The sequence below is a fragment of the Natator depressus genome, chromosome 1 (assembly GCF_965152275.1).
Source record: "Natator depressus isolate rNatDep1 chromosome 1, rNatDep2.hap1, whole genome shotgun sequence".
Classification (NCBI taxonomy): domain Eukaryota; kingdom Metazoa; phylum Chordata; order Testudines; family Cheloniidae; genus Natator; species Natator depressus.
In genome coordinates this window covers 231,909,794-231,922,483 of record NC_134234.1, presented here as the reverse complement: position 1 = coordinate 231,922,483, position 12,690 = coordinate 231,909,794, and the positions used below count along the sequence as shown (strand labels likewise).

The 12,690-nt window shown below is 42.7% G+C and overlaps 1 protein-coding gene across 4 annotated transcripts in view; it reads left to right on the top strand.

The window, feature by feature from the left end:
• The window catches only part of BCAT1 (branched chain amino acid transaminase 1), a 101,866-nt gene that overhangs the window by 75,376 nt on the left and 13,800 nt on the right, over positions 1-12,690 (top strand). For all 4 annotated transcript variants that reach the window (XM_074937852.1, XM_074937828.1, XM_074937836.1 and 1 more), the window contains 5 exons: positions 642-805; positions 2,497-2,639; positions 9,546-9,631; positions 10,519-10,659; positions 12,108-12,182. In XM_074937852.1, the coding sequence (XP_074793953.1) occupies positions 642-805; positions 2,497-2,639; positions 9,546-9,631; positions 10,519-10,659; positions 12,108-12,182 (609 nt within the window). The remainder of the gene's footprint in view (positions 1-641; positions 806-2,496; positions 2,640-9,545; positions 9,632-10,518; positions 10,660-12,107; positions 12,183-12,690) is intronic.

Genomic DNA, 12,690 nt, shown 5'->3' with positions numbered 1-12,690 from the left:
GCACTTGGTGCACACATACCTAAAGTGGAATGAACATAAGCAACTCATCTGGAAGAACAACAGTTACAGAAAGGTTAGGAACCATTTTTTTTATGACGTCAAATGAGAGCCATGTGTAAAATAAGGGTTACTTAGGCCAGCGGTTCTCAGCCTTTTTCTTTCTGAGTCCCCACCCAACTGTGCCACAACTGTTTTTCTGCATATAAAAGCCAAGCCCTGCGTTAGAGGGTAGCAAGCAGAGGAATTGCCTGGGGCCCGGCCCACACCATGGGGCACCATGAAGCTAAATTGCTCAGGCTTTGGCTTCAGCCCGGGTGGTGGGGCTTGGTGCCCCGGTCCGCAGTCCTATGTAGCGGGACTTCGGCTTTCTGCCCTGGGCCCTAGCCAATCTAACGCTGGCCGTGCTTGGTGAACCTCCTGAAACCTGCTCACGACCCCCTGGGGACCCCAGACCCCTGGTTGAGAACCACTGGCTTAGGCTGGTTTTTTGAAGCAGCATCTTTGCAGATGCATTGTGCCCTTTGACTGGTGATGGAGCACCCACCTGCTGCAGGTGCTTTGAAAGTGATAACTCAGAAAATCTAAACTGTGACATGAAGAAGAAAACAAAGCAAAAACTGTGTGTTTCTTTTACTGTGCAGCCTTCTCTTGGAGTCAAGAAGCCAACTAAAGCCCTGCTGTATGTTATACTGAGTCCTGTGGGCCCATACTTTGCAAGCGGAAGCTTTAATCCAATATCCTTATGGGCAGATCCCAAATATGTAAGAGCCTGGAAAGGAGGAACGGGGGACTGCAAATTGGGAGGGTAAGAGAGCCTGATTATGCATTAATTACATAGTTTAACTGTTGGATTATTTTTTCCTTTCAGTAAAATCCTGGCTATGATGCTGTATTACTAAATGTTGCAAATCAGAAATTGTAATAAAGGCATTTCCAGAAAAGAGGTATCTCACCTCCAGTCAAAATGGGCTACAAAATGGCAGACTGCCGATCTGTTCACCCTGCATAGACAGACTAAAGGTTAAGGTTGTTAAACTATAGTTTGTGGACCCCTGGTAGTCCATAATGAGCTGCATGAGACTGTGGAGCTGTCTCTTCATGATTCCAGCTGCTAAAATAAAGACAAGTCAAATGCTTTCCTAATGTTCGCAAAAAGAAAAGGAGTACTAGTGGCACCTTGGAGACTAACCAATTTATTTGAGCATAAGCTTTCGTGAGCTCCAGCTCACTTCATCGGCTCACGAAAGCTTATGCTCAAATAAATTGGTTAGTCTCTAAGGTGCCACTAGTACTCCTTTTCTTTTTGCAAATACAGACTAACACGGCTGCTACTCTGAAATCTTTCCTAATGTTGTTTCTCCATGTAAGCAGTTGCTGCTGTTCTGTCAGAAAATGGAACAGAAGGTGTCCATGAGACAATTTCTGTGTTAAGTTGTCACATTATGAAAAGTTTTGAGAATGAGGGCAAAAGTTTGGAATAAGGGCAATTGCAAAGAAGAAGAAACTAAGAGAAACTTCTGTCCGGTCTTATTTTTTTGGGAAAAAAGTATATGGAAGTTTGATCTACCTTAGTCACCGTTGAAAGTCAACAACTACCTAGAGTTACCAGATAGTTTCCCAAGTGTGGTAATTGTCGGTAAATGTTGAAGTTAATATTAATCCCAGTTTAAAGTGTTCACACAGTGCCCCATGATTTTCTGCCTCCTTTTATCAAAGTATGCAACTTGTTTTTCCTAAAATCTTGCAAATTTGTGTGTGCATGTCTGAAATATGCAGTTATAAAGAAAACCAAAGTTAAAAATCTAAGTTTAAATCTCTTCTGACTAGATTTCTATCAGCAAATCCACTGGGTAAAGAGTTACACATCAGACAGCAGCAACAGGCAGTGAGAGCTAAGGGGAGGGAGGGAGCCTGTATGGCTAAGGGAATCCCCTGCTTCCTATTGAACTGACTCCTGTTGAACTGCTTCAGGTTTTCTGCTTCTACAAATAAACTAGCTTTAAGCCACTTCCATGTGTATAAACTTGAAGTGCTGCGGCCTTCACTGCATAATCTGTTAGCCGCTTTGTTTGTACAAACGTGACACTTTCATGAGTCAGTTGGGGCAGGAGTTACCTTTATATCCCAGGATCCAGTGGAGCTGCCTGGCGGCCCACCAAAACTCCCTTTAGCTTTATCCAGGTAGTCCACAGACCCTATGGAGCAGTATGGTGCTGCTAGGTAGGGGGAACCCTTGACTCTGGCTGAGCCCTTCAAAGTTTTATTTTGCAGCAGCAGCAAAGTGACTTGTAGTTCATTCATTTAAATGCTGCCAATGGAATCATGTCAGGGGCAGGAAATTACTTTGCAGAGCATTAATCATGAGGCGGATTTTGCAATCTGGGCACTGAAAGTAATGTAAGCTGTTTTTAGAAGTAGAAGAATTAGGAAGTTTTATAGCAGGAAGATACCCAGCTAGCTACTGATATCTGTCTCTTTTTCATTTGTTCCTGAAAGGAATTATGGTTCTTCCATCTATGCCCAGCGTGAAGCTATGGAATTAGGGTGTCAGCAGGTTCTGTGGCTGTATGGAGAGGATCATCAAATCACCGAAGTCGGAACAATGAATCTTTTCCTGTACTGGGAAAATGAAGATGGAGGTATAGTAGTATGTGGCACTAAACCTCTGCTCGTTGCAGTCCTCAGGCCTGGGAGCCAGTTGTGATCTCAGGACTGGTGTCAGTGTTGTATGGAGGGTGCTTCTTGGGGTCTGTAGTTCTGGCCCAAAGAATGGTGGCCTGCATTGCCTTCCTTTTCTGTTTTAGTAGAAGGAGGGAAGTCACCCCTTAGTCAATCCCCACTAGCCCCCACAACTACTTCAGAATTCCTTCCAGCAGGGCCCTTCCAAAGAAATGGGGTTTGGGACCTTCCCTCTGCGGAGAAGGCAGGTGATCAGAGACTCTGACCTTGCAGTTCTGTGACAGGCTGCAACTGCCGCCTTTATCTCTTCTGCTTCCGCCTTGTGTGGCTTCTGTCATGGCGTCTAGCAGGGGCATCCCCATCCATTCCTGAACCATGACCTGTGTCCACAAAGCAATCTGACCTTCCTTTGAATCATGACTTTCCCGCTGAGCAAGATAGGTTCATATTGTCACTGTAGCAGCTTCTCCTTTCTCCCAGTGGCCCTCTCTTAGAAGATAAAGTGTCGCATCAATCATCCTTCTACATCTTTAATCCTGGTAAATTGCTTTGAAGATGTAGGACCAGATTTTTAAAGCTGGGCTCGATTTTTTTTATTTTATTTTATTTATTTTTTTTGCATCTGCAATCATTTGTGGTTGGAAATTATGCCACTTAGACAACTGACTGTCTAATTACTGTGTGCAGCCAGGTATTTAGACACTTGCGTACCTTCACTTGTGCATGCAATTATTGGTGTCTACAAAATTGTGCCTGCAGTTCATAGAATAGAATATCAAGGTTGGAAGGGACCTCAGGAGGTCATCTAGTCCAACCCTCTGCTCAAAGCAGGACCAATCCCCAATTTTTGCCCCAGATCCCTAAGTGGCCCCCTCAAGGATTGAACTCACAACCCTGGGTTTAGCAGGCCAATGCTCAAACCACTGAGCTATCCCTCCCCCCAGTTGGTTGCTAGTACAGAAGGGTAACCTGGTTTGAAGGACTATGGGCCTGATCCAAAGCCCACAAAAGTTGATAGACTCCCATTAGCTTCCCAGGGCTTTAGCTCAGGTCCTAAATAAAGGCAAAGTGTTGTTCCACCATCTGCCAGTCTCAGAAACAAAAGAACAAGAAATCGGTATTCAAGCTCTGATCCTTTTTATGATAATGCAGTGCACACTCTTGTAAAATGCCATTTCATTGCCATTTTTCTGCCAGTGCTATAGTGGTGGTTAGTAATGTCTCACAATGGAAACAGCATTGTGCTTTATTTTGCATAAGGGTTTGTGAGTCAAGATACCTGGGTTCTATTTCCAGTTTGACTGCTGATTCTTGGGCAAATCCCTTAAATGTCTCTGTGTCTCAGTTTATACAGCTGTAAAATAGGGATAATATTTACCTAGCTCTAGAAAACTTGCTGAGATCAAGTGAATGATGCTATGTATGTGAATGTTATTATTTAATATTTCATCACAGTGGATTAGATATTGTAGCCATTGGGCCAAATTCACTCCTCATGTGCACCTTCAATGGAGTTACACCAGCAAGGAATTTGGCCCATTTGGACAGCGTGAACAAGAAGTTGGTTAGCATTCAGTGTTCTATTTTTCAACCAGGAATAAGCAGAAATTATCCAGCTGCAATACCAATGTGTTACCAGTTCACTACTGAATAGTATCATTGTGACATAGGTGGAACAAACAATCTGTAGTTCATGCCATCCAGCCTAAATATATGCCAACCCTATTCCAAAACAGACCTGCCATTACACATGCTATGATCACTTGCACTGAAGGGGCAATTAGCTATTTAGCAATGTATTACTAAGAAGCCTGGGTAAGACCTAAAACACCTACAACTTAGGGCCCCATAAAAATGTTGCCACCAAGAAAATGCGCGCCAGTGTATAACTGCCTAACCGTATGCACCGTGGCAAAAAGTGACTGCTATTGGCTCTGTCTTTTCATAAGGAATGCTACTGGTACTAGGGTGACCAGATAGCAAGGGTGAAAAATCAGAACAGGGGATGGGAGGTAATAGGCACCTATATAAGACTAAGCCCCAAATATAGGGTCTGTCCCTATAAAATCGAGACATCTGGTCACCCTAAATGCTACTTAGGGGGTCCTTGTTTTGTTTGTTTCATTGTGCATATATTGCAGTGTGGGCGGGGTGGGGGGGGGAGATTAAACATAGAAATAGTGAGATTTGGAACTAGAAATCATGGGTACAGTTTAAGCATCAGGAACATACACCTCATTGTGTGTGCAGGGAGTAATGTAAACTCTGTGCTATGTTTTTTGTGTTCCCTCATGAATGCACTAGATGGGGACTGATTTCAACAGTGCTTCAAATGAGGGTCCATTTTTACTGCAAGCCGTTTCTAGATCAGTTTATCCCTGGTATTGGACAAAAAAGGTGTCTAACATTCCAGTCTTGGGCGGATCCTAGAAAATGTCTCATTCATAATGGTGGTAGGGGGAGGGGGAAATTGCCCAATAGCCTCTGGTAAATTTGCATGACACACATTATGCTGATCCTGTACATTTAGCATTGCTCTGGCTGAATGTAGCTAAATCTGGATCACTGTTATTACAGGAATAACTGAGCTCAGTAGTTTCCATTCATGAAATACTGCTTTCATCAGTGGGATATTTGGAGAGTGACATATACCTAGGATGGTTTCCATGTTTACAAAATGTAAAGCTTGATCACCATGTGATCCTCCAGGCCTACCTTTTCACGGCACATAACGTTGTTGAGAGACAAAGGGTGGCAGGAGTGGAAAGCATGTTAAATGAAATGTCTGTTTCTCCTATCAAGGGGCTTAGCTTGGCAGAGATGAAGACCTTTAAAATCAAAACAAGTGTACAGTCTAGGGAATACACCAAATGGGGGCTGTACACTATGGAATCTGTTTATATTTTCCAGTATACAGAGGCAGTGTTGAGAATGGTTGGTGCAAAGAGTCAGGACACCTAGGTTCTATTTCTGGCTGAACCATTAAGCCACTATGTGATCTTGGGCAAATTATTTAGCTCTGTGCCTCAGTCATCCCATCAATAAAATGGGAAGAATAATACTTACTTCATAGGAGTGATGGGATGCTTAATTCCTTAAAAGCTCTTTGGAATCCTCAGATCAGGGCTGGCCCTAGACCACATGGCGCCTCAGGCGAGGTGCGTCTTCAGCTCCCCCCTTCATTAGTTAAAGTTTTGAATATCTTCTTTTTTATTGCATTTATAGCCCGTTTCACAACTTTGATGCACGATTTGCATGCATGATTTATCCCTGTTATATTAGATATAAATTTGCACACTAGGATCTGTAAATCTTCGTTCTTATATCTCATTGACTGACTGGCAACGCCCCGCCCCTTATATACCTACAAGGGCGTAGCTGACAACATTCTAGGAGGTTCGAGGAAAATGTACCTCTCAGAAAGTCTGGAAGGTTCCATGAGATTCTACGAAGGTCCAGAACATTCTAGGTGGTTAGTGAAAAATGAATCCACATACAGAATACCTGAAACATTTTACTTCAAACATTCTATTTTCCCGTTTGTCACTAACAACAAAAATAGCAGCTAATCAAACAATTAGGGAAGGGGGTGAATGGGCTTGAGGGAGGAATTCCCAAGTGCTCCTTCCTAGGGTTTTTTGCATTTGGGTGGTGGCAGCGTTTACCAAGCGAAGGTCAGAGAAAAGCTGTAACCTTGGGAGTTTAATACAAGCCTGGATTGGCCAGTATTAATTTTTAAAATCCTTGCTGGCCCCCATCTTCTGCACAGATGGGGATTCAGCCTTGTGCCAGAGTGGGGATTCAGCCTTGACAACTTGCATGAAAGACTTGAAGCTTATGTTGTTCAGTAAAATGCAAGACCTAATTTTAAAATCACTTCAGTTGTAAGCTCCCCAGATCTGGGATGGTCTCTTTGGTACATGTTTGTTCAGTGCCTCGCACAACGGGGCCCTGGTCTCTCAGTACTACTGCAGTAATGACAATGGAGTCTCACATCAGTGTCAACATACGAGCATTCAGCAAACACTATAAATGAACACGTACATGTGAGTTCAGACCAACGTGAGAATTGCAAGCCTGGTTACATGGGGGACAGACAAGAGTGTCTATGACCATTGCAGGCTGTTGTGGCCTTGCTTTGCGCTGGTCATGTTTTTCACCTCAGGTGTTGATGATGCACCTTGCTTCAAAGCAGTTAACAGCAACATGACAAGTCTGCTGCCACCTTGCTCTGTTGTGGGCTGTTGTTTCCCAGTGACTGGGATTGGCTGATATGCTTTCATGCATGACTTCGGTGTGTCTATATTGTTTGTACTGGCCACCATGAGAGCAGGTGCCTTCCTGTAGCTGACCAGAAAATATGGCCGTGGGTATTCTTGAGTCTGCCATACAAACAAGATGCCAAGACCAATGCATAGCTGAGCTTTTTTTGAGCATGCTTTGAATGTCAGCCCTCTGACAATAATTGAGTATTTCTTGTCTCACCAATTGACCCTGCAAACAGACCAAAGGTCGTGCATATGGAACTGATCGAGTTTCCTAATATAGCAGCAATATGTTGTCCAGCATGACTGCCTAATAGACGTTTAGCTTAGTGCTTATCTTGACACCCCTGTAATTCCATAAGTGGTGTGACAGCATTCCAAATGCAGAGCTGGCCTTGGCTATGCGATGGGTAGTCTTCTCATCAGTTGTGGCATTCTGTGACAACATACTCCTTAGGTAGCAGAACTTCTCCATGGACTGGAGAAGACCATCCTTGATCTTAATAATTGGGTAGACAATTGCATCCCCTGACATGTGTTGGTACATGTAGCAAGGTGCTGGTGCAAAATTAGCCCTAATTAGCCCTTGCCAAGTCAGCTCCAAGCAAGGGAAGCAGATTGGGGCTGATGGAAACGGCCTGATGCCGGCCTTAGGATTGGCAACACCTGCTGGCCTGACAAGCCAAGGGCTATAAAGGCTGGGAGGGAGCCAGAAGAGAAGGCTGAGGGGCAGCCAGGGAGAAGTCAGTCAGGGAGGGAGGGAAGGAAGGAAGGAACTGGAGGCCTCCTAGCTGAAGGCTGACTCTGCCTGTAAAAGAGGTTGAGTAATCCTGCAAGGCTTGTAAATAGATAGACACTGGTGGTGGGATAACTGTAAGTAAATAAAGACATGGGTGTTGCACAACCCTGAAGCCTCTCTGAGCCTTATTGGGGCAGCAAGCGGGCCCCAGGAAGAGGGGTGGGTCATGGATCCTGTTACAGTACAGTACTTCAGTTTTCTTTAGATTGATTGTGAAACCAAAGTGATTCACTGTACAAGTAAAGTGATCAGTTATTAATTGAACATCATCAATCGAGTGGGCAACCAGTGCACAGTAATCAGCAAATTAAAGCTCCTTAATGTGTAAATCTGCCACTTTCATGCAAGAACAGAAGCGTTGAAAATTGAACAACTTATAACACTGCAGAGCTGGGTACATACTCCTCTGTCAGTATCATGAAATGCATCCATAAGCATAGCCAATAGAAGGATGGAAAAGACTGTGGAAGCCAGCACACAACAGTGTTTTGTGCCACTGGTGACCAGAAAGGGGTCTGATATCTCCACCACTCTGGCCATCATCCCTTCATGGAAGGATGGAATAACAGAAATAAACTTTCCAAAGATGAACAAAAAATCGAGCAAGAGACAGTGCCACAGAATTTCAAGGGTGCCCACATTGTCCACCTCTATAAACGTAAGGGTGAATGGGCAAATTCTGATAATTACTAGGGCATTTCCCTTCTCTCTGTTGCTGGGGAAATTATTGCACTGGTCATATGGAATTGACTTCACACCTATCTTGTGGGAACCATCATCCCTGAGTCTGGACAGGGCACTGTAAATGTGATCTTCACAGCCTGTCAGCTTCAGGAAAAGTGCTGGGAGCAAAACCATGGTCTTTATGTGATGTTCATCAACTAAGTTAATGCATTTGTCTCCATAAATCATGGGGGACTCTGGAAAGTTACCTCAATACAAATAAATATATATAAAAATCAATAAAAGCAGACGAAGAGGAAGTTTTCCCACACAGGGCTGTTTTTCCTATGTGCTAATATAAATCCAGGAGTTTACAGCTTATCAAAATGTCTCTCCCATGAAAAGACAAATGGGGTTTGTGAGCTCATAGTCTGAGTTCCCAGAGATGGGCAAGCTGAATGCATATGGAGCCACATTTGGTACACACATGGTACCAGACGGAGATGACATGCTACAAGGGAGGCAGATGCTCCTCTAGGTGACCCCAGGCTGGTAGACATAATATGCAGACTTGACAAAATTATATAAAGCTGGTAGTTTAAAACATTTTGCAGGTTCTCATATTCTATCAGCTCCATGCTGTTTGGCAGCTGGCCTGGCAAGCTTTCAAAATAGCTCACAGCAACCAAAGTATATTTTGGATCTTATACACATCCCGCTCCACCATTCATGGTAAAGCCTCTGAAGACGGAACAGTATCAAGTGTGTCACAGGGTTCCATATTGAGGCCCATATTATTTCTTCTTTTCACTAATAAGAGGAGTATGTACATTCAGACATGATCAAATTTGATGATTCCAAAGTTGGTGAAGTAGCGCGAAACTTGTGTTACTCGAGGGGGCTTTTTCACACCCCTAAGCTATGTAAGTTGTATCAGCGTAGGCTGTAGTGTAGACCTGCCCTCAGATATATGCATAGATTCAAAACGGGTGGCATCCAACTGAGTTTGTGCAATTTAGAAACTGCCTCTGAAATTCTAACCAAAGTTTGTATCTTATGATATCAGATATTGCATGTTGGTATCTGATATTTCTGCTCTCATTTAAATATTTTATTTTGTTTGTATTTTGTTTCAACAGAAGAGGAACTGGCAACCCCACCGTTAGATGGCATCATTCTTCCTGGAGTGACAAGGCAGAGCATCTTGGAGCTGGCACGCAAGTGGGTGGGTGTTTGCCTTGTCCCTCAATAGTAGCAATTTTAACAACCATGAGATACACTGTTATGAAAATAACTCATTTATTGCGTTCAAGTAATGGCTCACAGTTCCACCTGATCCTTTAAACCAAATATGAACTGGGGGAAGCATGTTAAAATTAAAAAGTCTTGGCCAAACCACCCAACCACTAGCATTTGTTCCACAGAGCCACATGCAGTCTGTTTAACTAGTTCCCAATTAGTATTCCCACACAAAAATCTTCTTTAACTTTGTGTGAGAGTTGCCAGACCCCATATCTCGTTAATACAATTGACTTAAAGTAAGGAAATAAGCAATTGTCATTCATCACCCCATCTACATTCTACTCATCAGCTCCTTGTTCCACCACCTATAGCCCATGTGTCTCCACCTTCATTCTGAGCAACCAGGGTGCAGTCTTAAGTCCAGCCATAGATATAATGCACTAGCACCTGTATTCTTTCAGATTCCAAATCTGTACTTGCATACAAGTTCTCATGCACAAAGTACTGTAAGCTCAGCAATGATCAAAAGCATACAGGTCCTCTGTTTTATATCTCATCCAAAAGTTCTGCTGGGGCTGCACAGTGTTCCTGAACACCGTGTTGAGGTTCAGTTCCAAATTTGAGGGGAAAGTGCCACCTAGTGAATTGCCATCATCACATCTTATAGATCTTGGGTTTTCCTTTGAGGTCATTCATCTAACTACTGACCAGGCCTTGCTTAGCCTTATGAGAACTGATAATTGACTGGCTGCAACTGAGTTCATTAAAAATATCACCTCTGTGATACAATTACGGGTGTCTAATGTAAGGAAAGAATTACGACCTTTAAGAACATGTGCTCTGGTTCTGTCTTTCTGATCTCTGGCGCAGGGAGAATTTAAAGTGTCTGAGCGGTACATCACCATGAGTGATCTGACAGCTGCCTTGGAGGAAAACAGAGTGAAGGAGATGTTTGGTGCTGGGACAGCTTGTGTCGTATGCCCTATTTCTAAAATATTATACAAAGGCAAGGTAAGGAAAGTATTTGTGTTTATTTTTTTCTTCCCCAGATAATTACAGCTTGGCATTGTCTGAGGTTCATGCAGGAAGTATCTTATCAGTATATTGCCTCCTAACTTCTTCCCAACTTCATCTCAAGTTGGGGAAAACTGATTTTTTTTTTCAAAATTCCCCCTCCCTCTTTTTTGTGTTTAATTTGAAATTTCAGAATTTCTTTTTTTTTTTTAACCAGCTCTATAGTTGGTTGAAAAAGGGGTGGGGGTGGGGAGGAATTTATTTTAAATTTAAGTCAAAAAATTCATTCATACAAAAAAAAATCAAAATTTGAAATTTAATCCAAATTTTGCAATTAGAAGCATTTCAGCCAGCTACGTGATGTGATTTGCAGTCAAATCTTCCTTTAATAGGGAGGCTGTCAGCCAGTCACAGTTCCTCAATTCTGTTCTGCCCATCCCTGGCGTAAATTAAAATGGCAGAGGAGGAGATTTTAAATTCTTCCATCAGCAAAAACGGGTCATACAGAGAACATGGCTTTGCTCCACCATGACCACTCCCCTTCCATCCCCTAATAGTCTCCTTCCTAACCCCATCCCATGCCTGACTTAATCCTTCCCCTCATACCAGGCAGCACAGCTCTCTGGGAGAGGACACAGATGGCAGAGCTGGTACAGGAGATGGCATAACTGTTTCTGTCTACTATACACCAGCTGGGAAATTCCTCCTGAACAGGGGGAATTCTGTAGAGCATTTCTCTGTCCTGTTTAAGTTCACTTTGCACTGCTTACATTGCATAAAATGAACCTAGCAGACCAGTGAATCCAGCCCAAGGTATATTGATATGTTTCTTTGGGAAGATAGACAAGAGAACAAATAAAATAACAGTGTAGAAAATGATGTTTCTAATAGATGGACTATATCTATTAATACAATCAGGCTTTTGAGATACGAATGGGAAACATTAAGATGTTGAAAATTATGGTAAATGTACTTGTTTTAACACCACATACAGTGTAGATAGTAAACAGAAAGGTGCTTCTTTGAGTTGACTATCCTCCTCCTCAAGTCTTACTGATTGAGCAAGAAGGTAAGTGTGGTGTCGTGATTAGTCCTTGCTTGGACTCCAGTAGCAGCTGGGTTCTATTCCTGGCTCTACTGCCACTCCTTTGGCCAAGTCACTGAGGGGGGCCTGAACCAACTCTCGTTACTGTCAATAGAAGTAGTACAGTTGACATGAATGGCAGCTGACCCTTGAGCTTCCTGTGTCTCCTATAAAATGAGTATTAATGATCCTTACTCACCTGATGGGAGTGGTGTGAGGTTTAATTAATGTTTGTGAAATGCTTTGAGATCTTCAGATTTAAAAGGCATTTATATATGTATGTACTTGCTGCTGCTGCGGCTGTTATCTGACTGTACATGATGAGCTTCTAGGAATTATTCTCATTTTAATTCCATCCTAGAATTTGCACATTCCAACTATGGAGAACGGACCTCAGTTAGCAACCCGCTTCCTGAATCAGCTGACTGATATCCAAGTAAGGGGTTCTCTTCTTTGGTATGATAACATAATGAAAGGGGTGAAATAGATTAAATAGTTTTTCTGTTACTGGCTCCAGGAACCAAAATATAGACTTTCTCCCACCTCTCCTGGCACTGAAACCTTGGTAGATTATCAATGGTAAGGGATGGTACAGGAAGATATTTACCCTACATATCACTGAGGGATGCTGTTTTCCTCCTCAAAACTTGCCCTTCCTCTTTCATCTTGAAACAGTGATTTTAATACAGGTGTGAAATACAGGAGTGCTTGTAAAAGACTGATGTTTATGTACTTGTCTCATGACATGGGCTAGGATTATAAAAAGTTATACCCGGTCATTATCCAGAAACTCCAGTGGCAGCTGTTTCATCTTCCCTTAAAAAAAATACACAGTCAGATAAAATCTAATATCAACTAAAACTGACTTCCACAAAATAGTACAGCCAATCAATTTTTAAAAATCCCACAAAACGATGTCTTGGATGGTGGAAATGGTATTAGAT